Source organism: Chondrus crispus, genomic scaffold (genome assembly GCF_000350225.1).
Source record: "Chondrus crispus Stackhouse genomic scaffold, scaffold_356, whole genome shotgun sequence".
Lineage (NCBI taxonomy): Eukaryota > Rhodophyta > Florideophyceae > Gigartinales > Gigartinaceae > Chondrus > Chondrus crispus.
Window position 1 is genome coordinate 48,930 of NW_005179244.1, and position 22,264 is coordinate 71,193.

At 49.9% G+C, this 22,264-nt stretch overlaps 10 protein-coding genes; 9 read left to right on the forward strand and 1 right to left on the reverse strand.

Moving 5' to 3' along the window:
• Positions 1-687: 687 nt before the first annotated feature.
• CHC_T00000524001 (hypothetical protein) lies at positions 688-2,871 on the forward strand. The gene has a single exon (XM_005717841.1). The coding sequence runs from the start codon at positions 688-690 to the stop codon at positions 2,869-2,871; it is 2,184 nt and encodes a 727-aa protein (XP_005717898.1).
• Positions 2,872-3,231: 360 nt separating this feature from the next.
• On the reverse strand, positions 3,232-3,816 carry CHC_T00000525001 (hypothetical protein). The gene has a single exon (XM_005717842.1). It carries the CDS (start codon positions 3,814-3,816, stop codon positions 3,232-3,234), a length of 585 nt encoding a protein of 194 aa, XP_005717899.1.
• A 2,564-nt stretch (positions 3,817-6,380) lies between these two features.
• On the forward strand, positions 6,381-7,578 carry CHC_T00000526001 (hypothetical protein). XM_005717843.1 is given in 4 exon segments: positions 6,381-6,396; positions 6,397-6,630; positions 6,746-7,432; positions 7,433-7,578. 2 exon segments carry the CDS (start codon positions 6,397-6,399, stop codon positions 7,430-7,432), a joined length of 921 nt encoding a protein of 306 aa, XP_005717900.1. The 5' UTR covers positions 6,381-6,396; the 3' UTR covers positions 7,433-7,578.
• Positions 7,579-7,759: 181 nt separating this feature from the next.
• Positions 7,760-7,963, forward strand: CHC_T00000527001 (hypothetical protein). The gene has a single exon (XM_005717844.1). The coding sequence runs from the start codon at positions 7,760-7,762 to the stop codon at positions 7,961-7,963; it is 204 nt and encodes a 67-aa protein (XP_005717901.1).
• Positions 7,964-9,552: 1,589 nt separating this feature from the next.
• On the forward strand, positions 9,553-14,601 carry CHC_T00000528001 (hypothetical protein). XM_005717845.1 is given in 2 exon segments: positions 9,553-14,019; positions 14,020-14,601. 1 exon segment carries the CDS (start codon positions 9,553-9,555, stop codon positions 14,017-14,019), a length of 4,467 nt encoding a protein of 1,488 aa, XP_005717902.1. The 3' UTR covers positions 14,020-14,601.
• A 184-nt stretch (positions 14,602-14,785) lies between these two features.
• Positions 14,786-14,938, forward strand: CHC_T00000529001 (hypothetical protein). The gene has a single exon (XM_005717846.1). It carries the CDS (start codon positions 14,786-14,788, stop codon positions 14,936-14,938), a length of 153 nt encoding a protein of 50 aa, XP_005717903.1.
• A 10-nt stretch (positions 14,939-14,948) lies between these two features.
• Positions 14,949-16,012, forward strand: CHC_T00000530001 (hypothetical protein). XM_005717847.1 is given in 2 exon segments: positions 14,949-15,551; positions 15,552-16,012. The coding sequence occupies 1 exon segment, from the start codon at positions 14,949-14,951 to the stop codon at positions 15,549-15,551; it is 603 nt and encodes a 200-aa protein (XP_005717904.1). The 3' UTR covers positions 15,552-16,012.
• A 511-nt stretch (positions 16,013-16,523) lies between these two features.
• Positions 16,524-19,124, forward strand: CHC_T00000531001 (hypothetical protein). Its single transcript, XM_005717848.1, has one exon. It carries the CDS (start codon positions 16,524-16,526, stop codon positions 19,122-19,124), a length of 2,601 nt encoding a protein of 866 aa, XP_005717905.1.
• Positions 19,125-19,179: 55 nt separating this feature from the next.
• On the forward strand, positions 19,180-19,389 carry CHC_T00000532001 (hypothetical protein). The gene has a single exon (XM_005717849.1). The coding sequence runs from the start codon at positions 19,180-19,182 to the stop codon at positions 19,387-19,389; it is 210 nt and encodes a 69-aa protein (XP_005717906.1).
• A 666-nt stretch (positions 19,390-20,055) lies between these two features.
• Positions 20,056-21,037, forward strand: CHC_T00009529001 (Ufm1-conjugating enzyme 1). XM_005717850.1 is given in 5 exon segments: positions 20,056-20,103; positions 20,104-20,223; positions 20,359-20,658; positions 20,813-20,884; positions 20,885-21,037. The coding sequence occupies 3 exon segments, from the start codon at positions 20,104-20,106 to the stop codon at positions 20,882-20,884; spliced, it is 492 nt and encodes a 163-aa protein (XP_005717907.1). The 5' UTR covers positions 20,056-20,103; the 3' UTR covers positions 20,885-21,037.
• The last annotated feature ends 1,227 nt before the right edge of the window (positions 21,038-22,264 follow it).

The following is a 22,264-nucleotide window of genomic DNA, read 5'->3' on the forward strand; positions in this document are numbered from 1 at the left end:
CACGGGCGACGACGTCAACGAGGAGGGCGCCGGTGAGGTGCCGCTCGACCTCGTCGGCGGGTACCTCGACAACGCCAAGGTGCGGCCCAAGATCGACATCGACGCGGACGACTACATGCTCATGTGGCGCCTCCGCACCATGCTGCACAAGGACGACTTCAAGAGAATCTTCGACAAGAAGAGCTACCGCATCGGCGAGTTCTAGGCCGGAGCGGGGCGGGGGCCGGGGAGGGGGACAGGTGTCCGCGGAGGGGGTGGGGCAGGTGGCGAGGGGGCTGAGGTTGTCGCGGTGGGGGGCGCAAGACGCGATGATGTTTGTGGAAGGGTGAATTGTCGCGCGGCCCTATTTCTGGGGTTCGAGGTTGCGCCACGAGGAGTGCCCATATGCACACCCTACAGTAGCGCTACACTAAAATATTTGCGTGCCCGACCCAATTCCCCGATGCCGCCGCGCACGCAGTGGACTTCCGTCGTCACGCCCTTGCCACCACTTCGCCTTCCCTCATCACCTTCCCTCACCCCGTCATGGGGCCGCGTCCATCCCCCCCCTGCCTCGACGAATAACTCCCTCCCCCCCGTACCCCCCTTTGCACGCGCCTACTACGTGCCTCTCCAGCTAGTCCGCCCCTCAAACCATTCCATCCCCCTTCACATAACATCTAACAGCAACAACCCGCCTCCCTCACCATGCCCGTCGTCCTCCCAGAGCTGCTCGAGAGCGTGCGCGGGGCGACTACCGTCGCTACCGTCGCCGTTTCCTCCGTCGCCTCCGTCCTGTCCGCGACTGTGCGCTCGGGGGGGGAGCCTGATGTCGCCGAGTCTGCGATTGCTGTCGCCGAGGGGGGAGGTCATGGAGCCTCGCAGGGGGTTATCGGCCCGTTTGGAGGAACCGATATTGCCATGTTGCTGCTCACGATCTCCGTCGCAATTCGCGTCATCAACTTTCACTTTTTCAAAATCCCTTCCAGTGTCGCCATGGCTTTCGGCGCTATCCTCATGACCCTCTTCCTCCTTATTCTCAGTCATATTCCAATGCTGCACGTGGATGACGCCATTGAGGCTTTTCGTATATTGCTCAAGGACTTTCCAGATTTGCTGCTCAATTATATGCTGGGATTCCTGCTGTTTGCCGCCGCTATCGAGGTCGACTTGCGCAATCTCGGCAGGATTTTCACCACTGTCCTGGCCTTGAGTGTTGTGTCCACCTTGCTGTCGACCTTGATGGTGGGCATTCTCACCTATTTGCTCATGCAGAACATTGCTCATATGGATTTCGCCTGGTGCTTGCTCTTTGGAGCCATCGTGTCTCCAACAGACCCAGTCACTGTTATTTCAATTTTGAACGACAAGCCTGACCTTTTACCCTCTTCGACAAAATATTTTGTTATTGGTGAGAGTCTGCTTAACGATGCCATCGGCGTCGTCCTGTATCTCACCCTGTCCGAAATCATTGAAAAGCCGGACATTGGCGCTGTCGAGGTCGCCACCTTGATTTTCGAAAACGTCGTTGTCGAATGCTTGTACGGCGCCATCATTGGTGTATTCTTGGCATGGCTTGCCTATTCCGCCATCGGCTCCGTCAAGGACCCTCTCTTAGAAGTAGTTATCACCTTTGTTCTCGTCGGAAATATCAACATGGTTTGCCGCATCGTCCACGCTTCCATCCCTCTCGCCTCCGTATGTGCCGGTTTGTTTATCGGGAATTACGCTGTGTCGTTTGCAATGCATGACGAAACCGTCGAAACTTTTCACGAAATGTGGAAGCTCGCCGATGAAACTCTAAACTCCATCCTTTTCTTGATGGTCGGCGCCGCAGACCTCTTCTGGAACCCCCAAGATCTCGGCTGGGGCCCTGTGCTACTCCTCGTTGTATGTACCATCTCCATTTCCATTGTCGTACGCTTTCTGTCCGTCGCGCTTCCCTTGCTGTCCATCATTTTCTTGGAATGGGTCACGGGCAAGCGCTTGCGACATGAGTCCGTTCGGTACAGGGGGGGGACGATTGGCTTACTCACGTGGGCTGGGATGCGCGGCGGAATATCAATCGCCCTCGCCCTCGGTGTTCCCGATTCTTTTGTGAAGCATGCCGTCCCCGGTCATATGACCTACGGACAGCTTATTTTCTTCATGACATTCATCCTCGTCGTCTTCTCAATCGTCGTTCAGGGCATGCTCTTCGAACCCGTCATCAGGATGATTAACCGAATTAGTTACGAAATCATGCCCAGCGGCGGCCTCGGGACATATGTCTCTACAATGAGTCTCGGCAATGGGTTGGACTTCGACGACCAGACATTTAGTGACTCACTCGGATCCGGGGAAGCGCATATTTGGGGGACCAACCCTGACGCCGTTTATGTCGACTACGATCCAGGCGAGCAAGCTCCACCCTCGGCAGTCGGTGATGTCGTGAGAACCGAAGACTACACCTTCAGGGATGACTTTCAACGAACCACCTCAGATATTGGGATTCAGAGGACAGTATCTATGCATGAGGGATATCATCGACGACCAGCACCTATTCCCGCCCATGTTCAAGCCGAGCAGCACGCTCGCCAAGGGTCCATCACGTTCCAGAATCTGCCCACACTGGAAGCGCCGCCATCAATCCCAGCATTCTTTGGGGATTTGCGCAGACGAAGCACATACTCCCTTCGCCGATGGTTTGATCTTCAAGGACGCATACACAATGACAAGGAGCCGGAACAGAGGTCGGCGATAAGAAGGTCCCAGACGGAGCCGGATACTGCTCGTCTCGCCCGTGGTGAAGCAAGCGCCAACGTTCGACGAGCAAACGCCGCTCAGAATCCCACGACAATCTTGGATATGGACTCGACCTCCGATTTGGCTGAGGACGCTAAAGCGCCCTGATAGAAAAGTTGTTTATGGGCTTGCGGTGTGTCAAGTTTTGTCCGATGTACACACTAACTGCGGAACAGATAGAGAGAGCCCTTGAGCCGATGTCTAGACCACCACGGATTTCGGGTCTGTACGAACAACAAAATCCGCTTTCCGATGCGCATCCTCTTGTGGCCTGAATCTCTTGAGACAAGTAGTCCGTATTTCTAGTTGATGCCCAATACATATAATTGTTATCATGTAGACGCATCCCGTCCAATTCCGCTCCCGCGCCCTGACGAATTCGGCTATTTCTCGACTTTCAATGACGAAGTGATTGACGGCTCCCCAGCAGATGGGGATTTGTTCGTCTCGTGACGAGTGGCGCTCCACTCAATCAACTGGTTGGTCCGATTCAGATTTATCCACAAGGTACAAAACGTGCCCCGATGCTTTGCGGACTTTTTCTAAATATCGGATGAGATCCACCTCCTTCTCGAACCGAGACGGCGTCGTCTTGGAATCAACCAAGTGGAAATGACTGTAGTACCGGGGGACAGCAATCCAATGCTTTCTATCCCCGAACAAGCTGTTCGCGGGTGCCATGAACGATGGGAGGCCAAACTGGGAAGGCACGTTCACTAAAAAGCCCTTCATTTTCGGATTGGCCCGTATAATCTCCTCCAGCGAGGCCGTCTCGGAGACCCAGTTGGTCTGTATGGCGTACTTGTCCAACGCAACCATCAGCACGTTAACGTCGTAGTCGCCTAGGCCGAGCATTGAACGGTGTGGATGGAACCACGACGAGCGCTGCCCTGCCATCAAATCGTCGGCGATTTTCGAAAAGTCGGCGGCTGAGTAGGCACGCCGCTTCAAAAGGGCATTCGTGGCGTGCAGGCCGCAGCGCCAAAGCTGCTGACGCTCGTGGTAGACGCGGACGTCGCGCCTAGGAGGGGGCGCTCGTTTGCCTTGGGCCATTGTTGAGAACTGGTCGCGATGGCTCCAGTTCGAAGTTGGCGCGGCTGATGCAAGGTATGAGTGTAGTCGCGCAAGAAACACGCTGCTCACCTGAAAGGAAACAAGGCCGAACTCGGCCCCTCAATGAGAACTGCTGACATCAGGGGTGTATGAACCGTTGCACCGCGGAGCCATGGTCCGCGGTAAGTCTGTGGTTTGTTCGTGGCTTACGGTACGTGTCTTGTTGTACGAGAGATGAGCTGGCGCAGTGGCATTCGTGCATTGTGGTACCGTAGACACGACTGAAAATGCTGCGGAAGTTGAATGGATGGTCAGATTCCAGGCGCAGGCTCCAAGTTTGTGGTGGCAAAAAGGTGAGGAATGGATCTGATATTTCAGATTTTCTTTCCTGGACATCCATTCCTGCCGTCAAATGCTCTCTTTCACATTGCTACCTTCAGGTGCTCTCTCTCTAGCTCTAGCTAGAATGTCTATCCGACCAACCGTTATCATAACATGAAAATCTGCAAATTTTATTTCTTTTCAACCTTGGTGGCGACGGTTTCTATTTTTCTTTGGTAAAAATGACTCGTTCTAAATTTTTCTGAAGTTAGAACCGAATAGAAAGCCCTCAGCGCAATGTTTCTATGCCAATGGTATAAAATTAGCTTAATAAAAATGTTTACTTTAAGCCGACTTCTTCTATTGAACACTTTTATTATGCATCGAGTTGGTTTTGGCGAGAATCGATAAGCAAGTGCTTTACCCGTAGTGATGGCCTTCCGGTTTCAAAAAACAGAAGTGAAATCGTGCCTTGAGTTGTCTAGAAAAAATAAAATAACTTTTGTCTTCATGTGAAGACTAAACGTCCGATAAACAAGAGCTGGCTACTCGTCTCAAGTCGGCGCTCACCCGCCAATCTTCGCTACACTTCCCGCTTCTCCTTTCCCTATCAACGTTATGAGAAACACCTTCAACCAGTACGAGGGGCACATCATTGCGTGATCCTCCGTGTTCCGTGGATCTACAATGGTGAACACGTTCTCATAGCGCTCAGTAACCTATGGTTATCTCGCTAGTCACTCGCACTCTGAGGGTCTGGCTTGAGGCAAACAGAACAGGTTTTCTAGATGAGGTAGAAGGAGATTGATGATACTATAAAGACGCGAGAGGTACTCTGATCTCAATAGAGGGTTGACAATTTGATTTTCATCGACTACATCATTCTCTTCAAAGTCGTTGTCTCTCTGTACCTCGCAAGTTGGGAGTGCTCCATTTTCGGGAGTCACTTTTCTGTAGCCCCGTGTGTTGACTGTCGTATGGAGGGCGAATAAATGGTTTCTGAAAATCATGCGTGAAGACATTTTCGTCAATCCAGCGACATCAACTACACATATTGCTCATGTTCAAGCCTCTTTCAATTCGTTTGCGAGTATGAGAAAGCGCTGTACGTGAACCATTCCGTGCAGTGACGATAATCGGCATCGCCCACACACCCACTTCATGATATGTTTTTGAGCAGGAGCCGTGGTGTGGAGCGTGTCGGAAGACTAGTGTGAGTGCGAATCTACAACGAGTTCCACGGAAAGTGCTGTGATCAAAGGTAGGTTGCAAACTCTGTTGTCAGTACGCGTACACTGCGAACAGGGTTGGAACCCACTTCTTTAGATTTCAGTTTTGCTGACTCTTCGTGCGGGGCCAGGCGAGCGGAAAACGCTTTGAGAACGGCCCTTCACGTTCTGAGGCGAAATCTCACTGACCTGGGTGTACCGAGCCACTCGGACACCAATGGCACTGTTGACTGTAGGAACGACGGTGCAAATTGGAAGTCACTCGCAGGGTTTCGCGCGAAGGCTGATCTGGAGCAGGCCTTACTCGGAAACAGGGAACCAGTGAAACAGTCAAGAGAATTTGGAGTGATGGCAGATACGGCAGGAATATGAGGTAGAGTAGTCGGTTCGATCTGAATTACGAAAATAAGAGAGAGGGAAGAGCGCTATAAAGGTGATGTACAAGAAGGTGATAGTCACCGACTTCTGTGTCTTGCGTTTAAGGCGAACTTTTCGCTTTCGTTTGAAGTATATATTTATCCAGAGGATGGCTCCCCTCTGGCGTCTATTTCCCCATCAGATACTTTTGTCAAGAGTGAGGGACTGTAGTTAAATGTATTTGCGGCAGAGCCCGGCACGTCGTCAAAGACATGCATTCATACTTGGCGGACTTGGGTTGCGGTGTTTGAATGTGCTTGAACTGAAGGTAAGTCTGAACAGCAGAAATAGCGTTGGTATGATGCATTTTTTGTCCGCTAACAAGAAAGGAACGGGGGACGAGCGCGAGAAAACCTTCTTATCCCGGCCAACCTAGTGTAACAAACAGACTCTTTGTTCGGGCTATGTTTTCCTGAAGATACATGGGGATACTGGGCCAATTGCCATGTCCAACATGCAATGCAGGTCACGAGATCATCTTTTTGAATTATAGGATTTTAGACCAAATCGCAAACGCAATCGAGTTGGATTTGCGAATTTGCTTTTGATACAGTATTTCTATGAGTTTGATCCAAGAACACGAAAGTACAAGTTCGACAACGGCGTTCTGGACATGAGCCGGAGCTTGGCTGCATTCGGTCTAGTGCCTCCGGGGGCGCTGGCTCGCGGGGGTAGGTCGCGGGTCTCAAATTTTGTCACTTCGCCGCGATGCTGCACGTCGCTGGCGGGGACTCACAGCTCTGCAATCACCTGGAATGTCAACTCTCTGCGGGCTTTGATGAGGAAGAATCCAAATGCTTTGCAGGATCTCGTTGAAGAACATAACCCAGACATTTTGTGCCTGCAGGTACGTTTGCTAATAATTCATAGGGAACAGTGTGCAGCAGGAACTCGTCAGAATTTCTAACGAGTTGATCTTTTTCGCCAACGATACGCTTATCTTGTCCTGATGTTACTTAAAGGAGACGAAATTGCAGGAGATCCACGAGGGGCTGTTCGCAGACGCTCTTCAAGGTTACGAATCGTCTGTATTTCATTCCAGTCGGGCGCGCCTTGGGTACTCGGGAACTGCTGTTTTTGCAAAACGAGAACCCCAGTGCGTACAATTTAACATTCGACACGAAGATGGTGACCTTGAAGGCCGCGTGGTTTGTCTAGAATACCCTGGTGCGATTGTAGTAAATGTCTATACGATGAATGCGGGTCAAAATTTCAAGCGACTTGATCAGCGCATGACGTGGGACTCGGCGTTCCGTCGGTATGTGCGAAATTTGCGACGAGAAGGAAAGCCCGTGATTGTGCTTGGGGACTTGAACGTAGCGAGAGACCCAGTGGATGTGCATTCCCCCAAGACTGCGAAGCGGCTTCCCGGTTTCTCGGATGAGGAGCGGCAATCTTTTGAGGACACGCTGGAAGTTTGCGGACTAGTTGATGCGTATCGGATGCTTTATCCAGATGAGAAGGAGAAGTACACATTTTGGGACTACAAGTCGAGAGCCAGGGACCGTAATATGGGGTGGAGGATTGATTACGCTCTTGTGACCGACGACATGGTTCGCGCTGTGAAGGATGTTCACATTCTGGACCATGTCGAGGGAAGTGACCATTGCCCTGTGTCTATTCAGTTCACGCCGGGGTTACTGTGGTGAAAGTACTTTGCAGGCTGGGGGCTCAAAAAAATGTTCTACTTCTCTGGTCATCTGAAAGGGTAAATTTTACGCACTTAGTTTTGCACGAGCCTAGTTCGCGGGCATTAAACTGTATAGAAGTTGCTCGCGGATGCATCTGGTATGAATCCATCTTTGGTTTTACTGTGTTTAAGGCATCTATCACAGGTGCTCTTTCCGGAGCTGAGTGCTCGCAGGTGGACTACTGCGCGATGCCATTTCAAAGCGATAAGAGTCACATGTGGAAGGCCGAGGGACATGCATTAGAGCAGGATGAACAGCAGGTTTTAGAAGTTGTTGAACACACTGATGTTGAAGGGGTCTCTCCTGACAGCGACCAGGGACTGGGTATTGTTTTTTCGTAAAATTTTAAGAGGGTGGCGTGAGCGGAGGGACGTTGGTACCGTTACCCTTGGGTACTGTAGCAGGAAGGGAAAAGCCTTTTCGAAAGCGGGTGAGTCTCTCTTAGATTATCTGAGTGAAGTGGATGGGCCGGTAACACCCACACTCTAATTGGGCGCCCTTGCCAGACTCCCTCGTACCCTGTTTTCACTTCGCCATCGACACGAAAAACACTTCTGGAAGCGTTGCCCTTCTAGCCCATCCCACTGCTCGGGATGTGGAACAGTTTCGGAGCTATCCGTGATCGCGTCCGCGACAACGCAAAAGTCGTCCGTGAAAACGCCAGGGCTGCTGCCCAGGTAGCCCAGGGCGTGCTTATTGCGGCCGCCGCAGAGGACGATGAACCCGCGTTCCCGGCCAACAACAGCCCGGACGCCCATCACCACCAAGAAAGAGACGAATGGGATCAGAAGCTAGCTAATGACCGGGATGGGAACAATGTCTTTGCCGCCCCTCCACCGGATGGCATCGCTCCGCCGCCACCGCCGACAAGCGAAGCCACTTTCGAACCCCCGCCACCTCCGCCTGATACTGCCCCGCCGCTACCACCAACGGACATCTCTGCGGAACTTCCAGCGGCGATGCCTGTGAGAGCGCCGCGGACACGTACGAAGCGATACGTTGAAGCGGGTCTCACACAACCGCATGTTGTTGCTGCTGTACCTCCCAGGCCCACGATGAACATATTTCGGCCCCCACCACCCGATGTGAGTCACGAAGATGTCACGGAGGATTCTCTTCCTGAAGAAACTCCAGACCCTATTCCACCTGTACCTCAGGATCAGTTCGCCGCGGAGCAGAAGCAGGATGACCTCACGGAATGGGGGGATGGTTGGGGAATGTCGACAGAGGAACAAACTACGCACCCTGAGAATGAATTTGAAGGTTGGGGGGAACAAGCGCCGGAACCTGAGCCGAATCACCAGCACCCAGCACGTAACGTCGAGGGAAACGACACTCAGCTTGGGTTCCGTGATTTGCAGGACTCAAATGAACGAGTACCAGAATCCCAAATGGATGCACAAGGCGTAGGTCCTGCTGGAGAACAGCAGGATCATGCTCATGAGTGTCCAGGCCTAGGCGTGGAACCAAACGCAATAGACACTGTTCCCGAAGCAACTGCCGAAGTCTCACCGGTGAACGCCGACAATACGCATACAGCTCACAGCGTACCAAATGACTGGAATAGCGGTGTGGGAGATGGGTGGAATGCTCCGGCTGAGGAGAATTCACGTGACAATGGGGGTGTTCTCGATGCGAACGACGCGGACGACAACGTGCTTAGGTGGTGGGTTCCTCCTCGGATTGAGCCAGACGGGAGCGATGATGGCTGGAACGTCCCGGCGCCAGTAGGGACGGTTGAAGATGCTGACGGTTGGGGTGTTCCTGCCCAAGATACGAATCCTGAGGACTTATCTGCTTGGAATATTCCGACTCACGGTGAGGCAGCCGCGGGTACCGAAAGTTTCACCACTGCTGAAACAGACAAGAAGACTACCGAGGTGGAGAATTCGGAAAATATTGTTCAGCCGGACGCACAAATTAGCGCCAGTGCACATGATGCGACTGAACAATCCGGGGAGAATAACAATGTTTATGACCCGGAATTCCTGAAAGAGCAACCACCATTTGGGCCGAGCTCACCACCTCCTGTGGACCCCGAGAGTCATGCAGATGGAAACCGAGACGAAAATCTGTCGATGCCAGGCGAGGAAACGATAGAGCCTTCTTTGAACGGGCCGCTCGTCACTGAAGAACAAGCAAGGGGTGCAAGTAGGGCTAAAGTCGTAGAAACAGCTGAAGAAGATGGGAAAGCAAATAGCCAAGTCTGGGATGACACAAGGGAAGAAAGCCATGCGGTGCCAAATAGTGGTACAGTAGAGTCAGTCGGCTGGGTGCAATCGGATGTAAGGGAGAGTGCAACTGCCGATGCAGGTGTAGACTGGTTCTCAGGTCAGTCTGTGCAGCCCGAAACTAGCGACCCCACGCAGTCGGAGGTAAGCGCATCGGATGAATTGTTTGGGAGTAACACGGACAGCAATCTGCATCGTGAGGAGCAAGTCTCGCTTCCGGTTCCAGAATCAGCACAGTTTCACGCAGAGGAGTGGAATGCAGTCGGTCAGCAAACAAGCAAAGACTCTACTATTTCTGATCGCACTGTAGGTGGAAATCCAAGCAGCGCCACATCTGCATTCCGAACGAACGAAACGAAAGACGAAAGCCGTCTACATGCTGAACATGCAAACTCCGGGGTGCCGGGGGCGGTTGGTGCAAGCGGGGCAAATTTGCCCTCGGGTGCGCCTGGGTCGGCAGAGCAGATCGAGGAAAGTGCAGCAAACATGATTGCGAGTACTTTCGGGGTACCCGCGCCTGCGAGGCCATTGGCACAGCCACTACTGCACAGTGATGATGCATTGACGCCTGTTGTTCATGCGCAAGACGAGAATGTTGCGATCATAGTCGGTTTGCGCGCCGAAGTCGAAAGCCTTCGAATTGAAAGAGACGCTGCAATAACGTCCCAGATCTCTAGTGATCAGAGCATTGGGAACCTTGAGCGATCAATGCTTGAGCTGAGGAAGGATTTGGAGAGAAAATCCAAAAACTTTGAAGCGTTGCAGTCAGAGCTAGATGGACTTCTCAGTCAAAGAGATCAACTGGCGCAAGAAAAGATCGAGGCTGAGAAGGAACGTGATTCTGCTGTACATCAGGGCGGAGAGGGGATTCGTGAAGCGCGTGGAGTAATTGAGGCAATGCGAAGTACTCAAGGTATTGCGGAGAGACGTGAGGCAGTGATATCTGAACAGATAGAAGCTCTTCGAAGTGACCTGGATCGTATCTCAGAGGAAAGAAATTCTTTCCTGGAGGAGTCGAATGGGTTAAAGAACAGGTTGCAAGAGGCGGAATCTGATGCAAGAATAAGAGAGGAGGAGCTCATGCAGCAGATTCGATTCATCGAAAATGAAAATGAAATAGCAAAACTGGAGCGAGAAAAGGCCATGACCGCGAGCAAATTTCACATACAGGAGCACAAGGACCTCCTAGAAGTTGAACAGTCCACATGTCTTTCACTGACGGCTCGGGAATCAAGAATACGAGAACTGGAAGATGCAATTGAGGATTTGCACCGAGAACGGGATGAGGAGCTCATCAGGATCGAAGCCTTTTCGTCTCAGATGAAGGATATGAAGGAAAGGACGAAAAATGTCATCCAGGAGCGAAACGACCTTTACGACGAGAAGCTTGACCTTGAAAGAAAAGTAGAAAGTCTTGCTGCGAGCGGGGAGCAAACGCAGAGAGAACTCATGGATACGAATAGAGAAAAGTCCTCAATACTGAGTGAGCGTGATGAAGCCAGGCAAAGGTACGGTGCTTTGCGGGATCAGTTGAAAGATATGACTAATCAACTGGAATCACTGTCTTTAGAGAGGAACGAATTGCTGCAGGAACGCACCTCGTTAGTGACGGGATCCTCAACAATTTCGGAGAAAGAAAAGACACTCGCAGAAGAAAGTCAGCGGAAAACCTCTCAGATTGCGTTGTTGCAGCGTAAGGTGACAGCTGCGGGAGCGAAAATTGAAAAGCTCACCCTTCAGAGAGCAGTTTTCCAGCGGCAACGTGATGAGGCTGGTGCGAGATTACGAGCGGCGGGCTCAGAATTTGCTACGCTGCACAGCAAGTTGCAATCAGCAACAGAGGGTCGCGATACATTGCAGAAGACCGTAGTCTCCCTTCGAGACGAAAAAGATGCCTCTCTAGCTCGCGTTCAAGAACTCTCCGAGGTTGCCGCACAAAAACTGGTTGTGGAAGAAAATTTAGCTGCAACCTCAAAACAGCTTGAAAGCCTGCAACAAGACTTGGCCAGTACACGAGAAGAACTCGGTAAAGTGAAGGAGAGCCGATTCGACTTGCAGCAAAGGTGTTCAACTATTACCACAGATATGGAGCGAACGCAAGCGCAACTTGAAATTGCGGCCCGCGAACGAGATCAGCTACAGTCTCAACTAGGTACCGTGAAGGCAGACAAGAAATTACTGCAGCAGACAGTTAAAGAACACCAGAATGCCATCGCCGAAGCTGAAACGAAACAAAAATCAGTTGAGGCTGAACTGTTGACGAACAGAGAAAAAGCAGCTTTAGATGTTGGAATTGCCAAAGCAGAACTGGCTGGTGAGCAAAAGGCTAGAATGGAGCATGTTGCTCAACTTAAAGAAATTCAAGATATTATGAAGGAGGAATCTGTTACCAAGGGAAGAATGAGGGAATCCGCCATTTCATCCCTTCGCTCTGGTAGGCATGAATTGGAAAACGGGAGCGTGGTGCCCAGTATTGCATCCTTCTTACCCATTATTGATTCTATCATCAAGTCGACTGATGGGAAGGAGGATGTCTCGGTACTAACTAGGTCAACAGGTGAAGTCTTTGTGAAGCTTTGTACTGAAGCGTGCAAGGTCGCCAACAGTCTAGCAACTCTGAAGGTGACGGCCGCAGAGGCTGTCCAAAAACTGGAAGTAGCAGAAGCAGCTAAATCTGAGATGACTGCCAGGGAAGCAGAGCTTCATCAAGCGCAGGTTATGTCGGAGCAGAAGTCAAAAGACTTTCAGGTCCTACAAGAGGAAAAGCAGTCCCTGGATACCCGGTGTGAGGCTCTCCAAGAAAGGCTTGAGCAGTCGGAAGCCAACGTATTGGCTCTACATGCTGAGACGCGTGATATCACAAAGAAGATGGAGACTGAAATTGAACGAGAGGCTCATGCGTCAGCAGAAGAACGGGCTCACCTCACAGGAGAAATCGCGAAGATCACCTCGAACCTTAACTCCATATGGGTTATGCTGCAGAAAGCACTCACTAATCACCAAATCAATATCTACAGAGATGACATCAACGATTCTGACGAAACATCGGAAACGAACAACGTGGCTATGCTGACTTTGCGAGCGACAGCTTCAGTTGTTGCAGAACTAGAGCGGAACCGAACCCAAGCAGAGGACATAGCCCAGCGACTAGCAACAGCTGAGGCAGAGATCACTCGATTAGTTGATCGAGCTGAAATTGCAGAACAGGAACGAGACGTGTATAGAGGAACGAACGAGCGTCTTGAAAAGAAGTCTACTCTTGCGTTTGCGGAAGGTGAAGAGAAGGCGAAATCCCAGCTTGAACAGAGCATTGTCCATATTGAAGACGAGCTCGAAGATACGAAAGAGCAACTCAGAAGAGTAACTGAGAAGGCAGCGAGGTCGGAAAAGGAAGCCGGGGAGCTACGAGCACTCTGTAGTAAGCTTACTGCACAGTTCAACGGTCGTACTAACGAGCTTGATGAAGCGGAAGAGAAAGTTGTTTATCTCCAAGACCAGGTGACAAACCTAGAGGAGGACCTTGACGAATCACATCGAAGGTTGAAAGTTCTCCAAGAAGAAGCAACTCAAGCAAGAAAGAATGATGTGGACCGTTTAAGTTCTGCACTACGAGAGACAATAAAGCAGGTTGAGTCTCTGGAAAACGAATGTGCAAGACTAAGAGAGGCATGTGATGTAGCTGAAAATAGCGCAAGAGAGAGTGAATTCTTGGCTGAAACCCATCAGAAAGCGGAGGAAAATTTGCAAATAGCTATTGAGCAGTTGGAAGCGGCAGAAGACTCTGCTGTCGAACAAAGAACAATTGAATTGCAAAAGAGGGTTGAGGATGCCGAAGAGCGATGTGCCAAAGCGCTTGAAAAGGAGGCTAAAGCGACGATGAGTCAGGACAAGCTTACAATTCGAGATGAAGAAATCAAGGAATTAAGAGGGGCGATTGGTCGACTTGCAGACGAGCGGGTAGAGCTGAAACTTGAACTCGAGAAGAGTTTGTCGCGATTGAACCACCCAGATGCCGGAGGTCAACTCGTCGACAGAAGAGTTGTGAGGCAGCTGTTGATAAGTTATTTCCGAGTAGGCTCGATTCGAAGAAGAGATGTACTGGAGTTAATGTCTCGTATGTTAGCTTTCTCAGACGCAGACAACGTTGCGGTCGGCCTCAAGCGTCGAGCTTTGATGGATCGTATCGGGTCTCTGGTGCAACCACCAGAGCTCGACGATGCAACACTACCGCCTCTCGGGACGGTCAGCGACAAGTGGATAGAGTTTCTGATGAATGAAACTGAGGAAGGGGACGAACAAGCTAAGGCTTGGTAATTTTCTGTAGATCATCCTCGCTAAATATTGACTAGACCTTCAGCTACACTCTCAGTTTCAGCTGCGTTTTTGATTAAGCGCATATTGCGTTTGCGTTTCCGAAGAGCAAAGTATCAAATAGAATTGAGCACTGCGTGCACGACGAGCATGACGACTGCTTCGCCTTTGACTTCCTATGCATTGGGTGACTGGCTCCTGTTCACGTCTTATGAATACTAGTCATGGATTGTTTGCAACTTGATAACTTCCTTTTCATGTGTTTATCCTTCAACTCGGATCATTCTTTTGAATCCGAACGCTTAATTCGAACGGCGATGATGGTCCCTGAGGGATTGGGACGGACGGGATTCGCACGGGCGGGGTAATTTTGCAATGCTTGAGAAGCAGATTTGAACCCAGAATCTCAATGTTCATCTTAAGTTATAGTTATAAACCAGAGGGAGAACCGAAACTGAGAAGACGTTGCACTCTCTTGTTCTTTCCTTCACCCACTCTCTGAAGGGCCTGGCAGTGCCAACAGAGCTTCGTTTAATAAAATTGCTCATTTTTTTGTCTATACTATTAAAATAATGTGCTTTTCTATCAATCATATTTATCAATCATACCGTCATACCGTAAGTATCTGTGTGAGCAGACTTACAGAAAGCAGTTGGAAAGCCAATAATTTTAAGACTGGGGTGAAATGCGGCCAAAGATGAAGGCCAAGTGGATAGATCCAATTGGTTATTTCAGATTTTCGGGAGCTCACGTCAAGTCGCCGAGAGTGATGAACATAGGAGGTCGACTTCCTCGACGGCGTCTGCGCAGTAACGGTATTCAGTTTGGACAACATCTCTGCAAGGATATAGCGCTCTCTTCGTTATCAGAGTGTTCATCGGCCTTCTACAAAGAAGGAAGAGCGCTGTCCGGTGTTGGATAGAAGACCAAAGATGAATTCGCCAGCTTTTGCTACGCCTCAAGCTACTCCTTTGACTTCACGGACGACATTCTCTGGACTCTCTGTACCAAGATGCAGTGCCGCCGCTCCACGAGTGTACATTGTACCAGAAATGACTCGATTCGCACCTCGAATGCTTGCCGCCCCTTCCGAAGAAGTAGGGGAGAACAATACTGAAATCCCGACCACTGAAAGCATGATCGGGATCGATGATGCGCCAGTTGATATAGGTTCCGTTGCAACTGCAACAATGGAACCGGAGGAAGATGAAGACAGTGAATATGAGCCATGTGCCCCTCCGCAGCCTTTTATAAATGCGCAGAATGTATCGGCAGCGCAACAGAAATTCAAGCGACACGAGACGGATTCTGGGTCACCCGAGTTTCAGATCGCAACTTTAACGACGAGAATTGCTTATCTTACGGATCATCTCAAGAAAAACCCGAAGGACTTTTCGTCGACGAGAGGTTTATTGATGATGGTGTCGACGAGACGCAGGCTACTCAAGTTCTTAAAGAGAGAGGACGAGCAGCGGTTTACTGATATCATCGCCGGGCTGAATATTCGCGTTTCGCAGCAGATTCGTGAACTCTAATTTGTAGAGCGGAAAGTTCTGCGGGAGTGGGGACGCAAGTGCAGTTACGGCTTTATAAACTTGGATACCCTTTAATACACACATTGGGCTTTGTTCATGTCGCGTATGTTTTGGACTTGTGGCTCGTTTTAATCAATGTTGTCGACGATGGAAACTCCTGTCAATATTGTTGATGACTGGGATTCTATTTGCGTAGTTTTGAAAGTCTCGGTGTGCGGTAATCGAGGGAAGGGATAGGGGTCCTACTTGAACAGAGTGCTCCGTTGGCGCGGGCGTGGGAGATAGGCTGTATGAGTCGATTGACAGTCTGGTGCTGTGATGTGGGCCGGTAAATATTTTGTTAAAAAGGATAAATGTTTCGCAAAAATTCAGGCAGGGCGGAGCAGTGACTTTGCACTTCAACGCTTTACAGCGAGAAACAAATCGGTCGCAACGACTGCGTAAAGGTTGCCTCTTGACTTTCCCGGTGTGCACCCATCTTCACGCCCAGCGCCACTTGGGCGGCAACTGCAGCCCCGCATCACCTTCCGCGCCTCGATATCGCGGGCCAACTTCTTTCTCCTCCCAACTTATCGCTTGCCCACAATCCCACCTCACAGACGGTCCCGTCCCCTTCGTGCTACGCGATCCTACCCGCCCTTGTTACGTTGTCCCGGTTTCATCCCCAAATTCATACTGTCGCACTCCTAACGCCTTCCCCCACTCGCCTAGCCAAAACCCTCTACCTTCCCACCATCGCCCTTCATTCCTCTTCTCTACTCCCCTTCCTTTCCTTGCTCGCATACCCTACACACTCCCGCCATGTGGAGCTCTTACGGCTTCCGTTCACCTATGACGAGTAACGATGCCTCCCGCTCCGCAAGCGGTACTGTCGAGATCAAGGTCCGCAATCTTGACGCTGAGCTTCCCGCCGCGCCTCCTTTGCAAACGCTCACTTCCTCCTCCCCGCCACCGCCAGCAGCACCTATGTCCATGGGCTGGCTTCTCCGTCTCTTTCGCTCTGACTTCTTTGACGCCTTCATGGCAGTCACTTACCTCTATCGGTACCGCGAGTCGCGCGGCGTCCATGACTACCTCTGCAACGAGTTGTACCATCTTTCCGATGCAGACCTCGAAGCATTCATGCCGCAAGTCTGTAACTTGCTCGTCTATCATGCACGCGACTCGCCAGGCCTCGAGAGGTTTATCATGGACAAATGCGCCGACTCCATGCACATGGCTCTCCAGGTTTTCTGGTTTCTTCAAGCGGCTGTTGAGGATGCCGCGAGAGCTGGAAATAAGACTGCGGAGGCACGCGTCAAGCTCTTGCGGACGCGATGCGAGACAGCCGCTGTAAACGGCTCCCATCATGCCATGTTAGCAGCTGCGGCAAAGCGACTCTCATCGACCCTTGTTGCTACTGAGTCGCCTTTTTCCCCAAGGAGAAGGGAAGTCTCTGGTATCACCCTTTTTCCGTCATCAAGCGCTTCGCAGCTGAGTGTCAAGGGACTAAAACTCACCGCTGCTGTGCGAAAGGTCCACGTTGACAAGGAGGAACGTGAAGTAGGGTCCGACGTGCACAGGCCTGTGAAGAATGGTACCCAACGAAAAGACGAATGCGGCGATATTGATCAAGATCAAATTAGTCGTAATGAAGCCAGTGATGCTGATGACCCCAATGATGAGAATTGCGGCGAAGACACCGATGATGTCAAGCAGCTCGCTGCAACGTTAAAGAAAGCGTCGGTTGCTCAGGAAGATGAAGAAGCGGAGGGCGACGAAATCGTGTTGGCCGCCGCCGAACAAACTACCGAAAGTGACGTTCCCAATGAACATAGCTCTGAAAAGATCGAGCGGCGAGAAAATGGGATTGATTCTATTGCTGATTTCGACCCCGTTGCTTTACTAACTATGAAGCAAGAACGCTTCGATTATTTTAACGATTCGATTTCGATAGCGAACGAATTTGTTCGTCTGTCAATGACCACAAAGGACCTGCCACAAGAACAACGACAATCCCATCTCTCCAATGGGCTGAACAATATCAATGATATTCTTCTGCGAAGAATGAAAGGGGAATCTGGAATACCATTGATACACGATTCTCCGGTTCCGAGTGCCGCGGAAGTGGCAAAACTCGGACTAAGCGCAGCTCTGAGAAGCGTGCACTTGCCACTTACAAGAGCAAGTTCTCAAGCGTTGCGAATTCTCAGAGTCAACTCGGAAGAGGCCGTAATATTAACTTCTCGAACACGCGCGCCTTACCTAGTCAACATTGAAGTTCTCCCAACAGACATGGTTTGTTCGGACAAGCTACTATTCTGTGAGCAGCGTATTGTTAAACCGACAAAGCAGGTAAGGGAAGCATACTCAGAATCAAATGCGAATCCGCATCATTCTAGTATGGGCGAATCAAACCCTGCAACCGCTCATCAGACTGAGCAAGAAAGCCAAGTATCTGAGTTGAACACACCGTCATCAACTAAGAGTGAAGCCCGCCGCTCATTGCATGTTCGACGACTCAGTGAAATGACACCGGCAGAAAGACAAAAAGCGAATGTCCGGAAGAGCATTTATGGTGATGCATATTGCAGGCAGCCAGATGTTTTCAGTGAGGCAGAGAAGTTGTCAGACTTAGCCGACTTGTCTCGCACAGATAGTGCAGAATACAAGGCACGCCAGGCTGTTATTTTGGGCGTTTATGGGGAGCTTTGGTCGTGGAAGGAGGAACGAATTTTGTCCAAGTCCCCTTTTAAGGATCTTCAGAATACGCGCCTCATGCCCTTCATTGTGAAAGCTGGTGACGATTTGAGACAAGAGCAACTCGCCATCCAATTGATTTCCCAGTTCTATAGCATTTTCCAAGAAGAGAATGTGGATGTCTTTTTGCGTCCCTTCACCGTAATGAGCGTGTCATCAGAAGCTGGGTTTGTCGAAGTGATTCCAGATTCCGTGTCTGTGCATTCGCTGAAGAAGAGAACACCCAATTTTGTTTCGTTACTGGACTACTTCGAAAGAGCTTTTGGTTCCATCGGTACTGATTCTTTCCGTGCCGCACAGCGAAGATTTATTCGTTCGATGGCGGCCTACTCTTTGGTAACGTACTTTTTGCAGATCAAGGATAGGCACAACGGGAACATCATGATTGATGTTAAGGGACGAATTATTCATATCGATTTCGGATTTATGCTCACAAATTCCCCAGGCGCGATAAAGTTCGAGAACGTGCCGTTTAAGCTGACAGAAGAATATTTGCAGGTGATCTGCGCCAAGAAGAACGTCCTAGATCTTGCAGAGTCATCCAAGACGGAAGGATATCGATACTTTCAAGAATTATTCGTGATGGGCCTTCTTGCAGCACGAAAGCATTACGAGAAGATCACAACATTGGTCGAAATTATGACTGAGGGCACGACAATGCCGTGCATGACGGGGGGTCACTCAATCGTGGAGCATCTGCGAAGCAGATTTGCCGTGGGCATGCCAGAAGAGCAGTGTATCAATTTTGCTCTTGGACTAATTGAAGAATCAAGGCTATCGTGGAGATCGGCAAGCTATGATCGCTTCCAGGCATATTCCAACGGCTACCGATAGGCTTCTGTTTCGCCGATGTCTATGTAGAACCGAGGGAAAGCCTCTGCACCTGTACATGACCTGTAACAGTAAATTGCAGCAGTATTTAGAAGAAGTCCACATCTACACTACCCCTCCCCTTTTATTTCTTTCCTCTCCAGTTGTCCAACGAGAAGTTAGCCTAGGACGTTTCGGAAAGGATTGGAAGACCCTCTACGTTTATGCTGTGAGAAACAACGCGAAGACGCTTGTTTCTAAAACACAAACCAACGGCATCGCTCGCTGAGTATATCCGTAGTAAGCCGTTCATTCTTCTCAGGCGGAAGGGCAGCATTGCCAGGCCTGTATATTGGAACGTAATGCGGTTTTCTTCATGCTTGTTTATCAAAATACAAGAACCGGACAACCTCGCTTGGTCAGCTAGTCTTGCAGCATGTCGTGTAATTATTAGCACGCGGACATAAAAAAAAAATTCAGGCTCTTCAACGAAATACCTTCATTCCCGAGAAAGGGTCGCGCCATCGGTCTAGAGCAAGCACTACACGCATGGTGCGTGGATGTTCCATGCTTCTACGTTTTCTTCATTACGTCCACCAGAATACCCTCCTTCTTAGTTGAGTTCGCTATGGTTAGCCCGCACAAGAAGTTTAGTTGTACTGTACATCGGCCCTTACATTTCATCCACGATTGTTCTCAGGCTGTTAACCTCAGCGATCAACATTGAAAGTATGTGCACGAGGGAAACAAGGAGGCCGAATACGCTTCGACAAGACGTAGTCACGGCCATGAACCGCCACTCTGACAATAGAAAATGTGCCTTGAGCCGCAAATAGGAACACCACACTAATTCCATGTTTTTTTTGATTGAACCTGCAAGGCCTCATTGGGCAGAAAGGGTTCGTTTAGTTGCATCGCGCCACCCTCCGCACTGCTGACGCATATTGTTCTCAACGGTTGTCTCGGCTTGCGGGTGGGTACTCGTTTCCAGCGCTGTGATAACATGGATGAGGGAACGAAGAGCACAGTATCCAAATTGCCTTTGCTGACCGTTCGAGCTTCACCACGCGACAAGGAAGCTTGGACTGCGCGATTGAAGGAAGAACTTACCGCATTGATACAAGTAAGCGGCTAACTAGGCATGAGACATGGAAATTGACAAGCCAGTGCAGTCAAACGCATCACTGCGAGTGCTTGAGCTTAAGACCTACTGACATGTCCCTCAACCTAACTCCCTTCTTTTTTTCGCGGATAACAGTATGTGAAATTGAACAAAGAACAAGACAAGGACTGGTTTCATGTCGAGTGTAACAAGACGGGAACTCGATGGAACGGAAAATGCTGGTACTATTACGAACAAATTCGTTATGAATTCGACCTAGAGTTCGAGATTCCCGTTACTTATCCAACGTCAGCTCCAGAGCTGAAACTCCCGCAACTAGAGGGCCTTACCTCGAAAATGTACCGTGGTGGAAAGATATGTCAAACTATCCATTTCCAACCGTTGTGGGCGAAAAACGTTCCACGTTTTGGCATCGCGCACTCCTTGGCGTTATCTGTACGCTTCTTTATTTTCGCTTTTCCATGCATTAGTACTCTGTCGCAGGAACACAACGGAGAAAACTTCCCACCCTGACGGCCATGGCTTGCTACGCCTCAGTATTAACTAACACGCTTTATCTTCTATCTCCTTTATCTTCTCTTCCGAACAGCTCGGTCCATGGCTTGCAGCTGAGATTCCTGACCTTGTTGGTCGAGGCGTCATTGACAGTTTCAAGAAGTGACTGTCCGACGTTACATTTCGGCTTTTCCCCAAATCTCAACCCCACGGACAACAGCCCTATTACACGCTATCATATAGATATAGACGTCCCATTGTCACACCCAAGCAATGTTGATCGGTGCGCGTCAATTATAAAGGCGAAAGATTGTTTTTACCTGTCTTGCATGCCTCCATCTCATCTACTTGGGAGACGGTCAATCAGACCCTTCCATTGCGCGCTCCCTGTCAAAAAACCTACAAACGATACCAAAGCTTTGAAACAGCCTTCCACTACTGCAAGGTCATCTTGAAAACCTTTTGAAGTAATGAGATTCCCATTTGCCACTCGCTACTACGATCCTACGTGACGGGTTCGGCCCATTTCCTTTGAACGAAAGTGGGTATAGATGCTGCTGAAAACATAAACCAATGTTAGAATCGAAGCCACGGTATGATCCAATAGGAATAGAACCCATCGACTTGGCCTGCTGCCGAAGGAATACCGCTTTTGTCGGTTCATAAGACTAAGAAAGTAGTCAAATCCCGACTCTACCTGCGCGAGAGTTCGGCAGTTTTCTTGAAGACTGTCCAGCAATCTATGAAAGTGAAGTTCCTGTGTTTGAGTCATGGATACAATCAATTGATTCAGTTGACGAATCTCGGATCGTAGGTCGCACGAATTTCGTTCAGTCTTGACCCGGAGGTTCATGAGACTATTCTCGGATTCATCCATCACCCGAAGCAACTCTCGTACTTCTTTCAGTAACCGATTTTGAACATCTAGCGAGGAATCAAGCGGATCGCCGGTATGTTCATCATGAAACTTGAAGCTGATGGGAGAATCGTATTGAGCCAAGAACCCTTTCTTTAGAGTCCCTTCAGACCATTTCTTTTCATGTATTCTGCCGTGGCGTCTTGTTATGTGGTACGATGGGACAAATTCGTACCCATCACATATCGATGACAATCCAGGAAGGCCAGTTATTGTCCAAGGTTGATCAGTGCAATTTTTTTTTGAGGAAATCCCTTCTTCATTTATGCCTGCCTCAACCTCGGGGGTACTTGTACTTTTTTGAACCATCTGCGTTCTGGGCAACCAGGATTTGGCACTGCCCGATGCTTCCAGAGTCGGAGTATTGCGCGCGGAGTTGCCGAGTGGTTCGAGGAGAATGCGATCCCCATGGACTTCATTAATTCTTCCACTTGACGGAAGACCTTGAATAGCAGTGGGAGAGCTGTTCAAGTCTACCTTAGAATGGACTATATGTTCCTTCCCTCCTTGCCGAAGTCGTGATCTAAACTTCAGTTCTTTCATTACTAAATGAAAGTGATTTCTTCTTTCCATTGACCCAGTTTGCCCCGACCGCCTAGATGCACTGGATGTAGAGGAAGTTAACCAGTC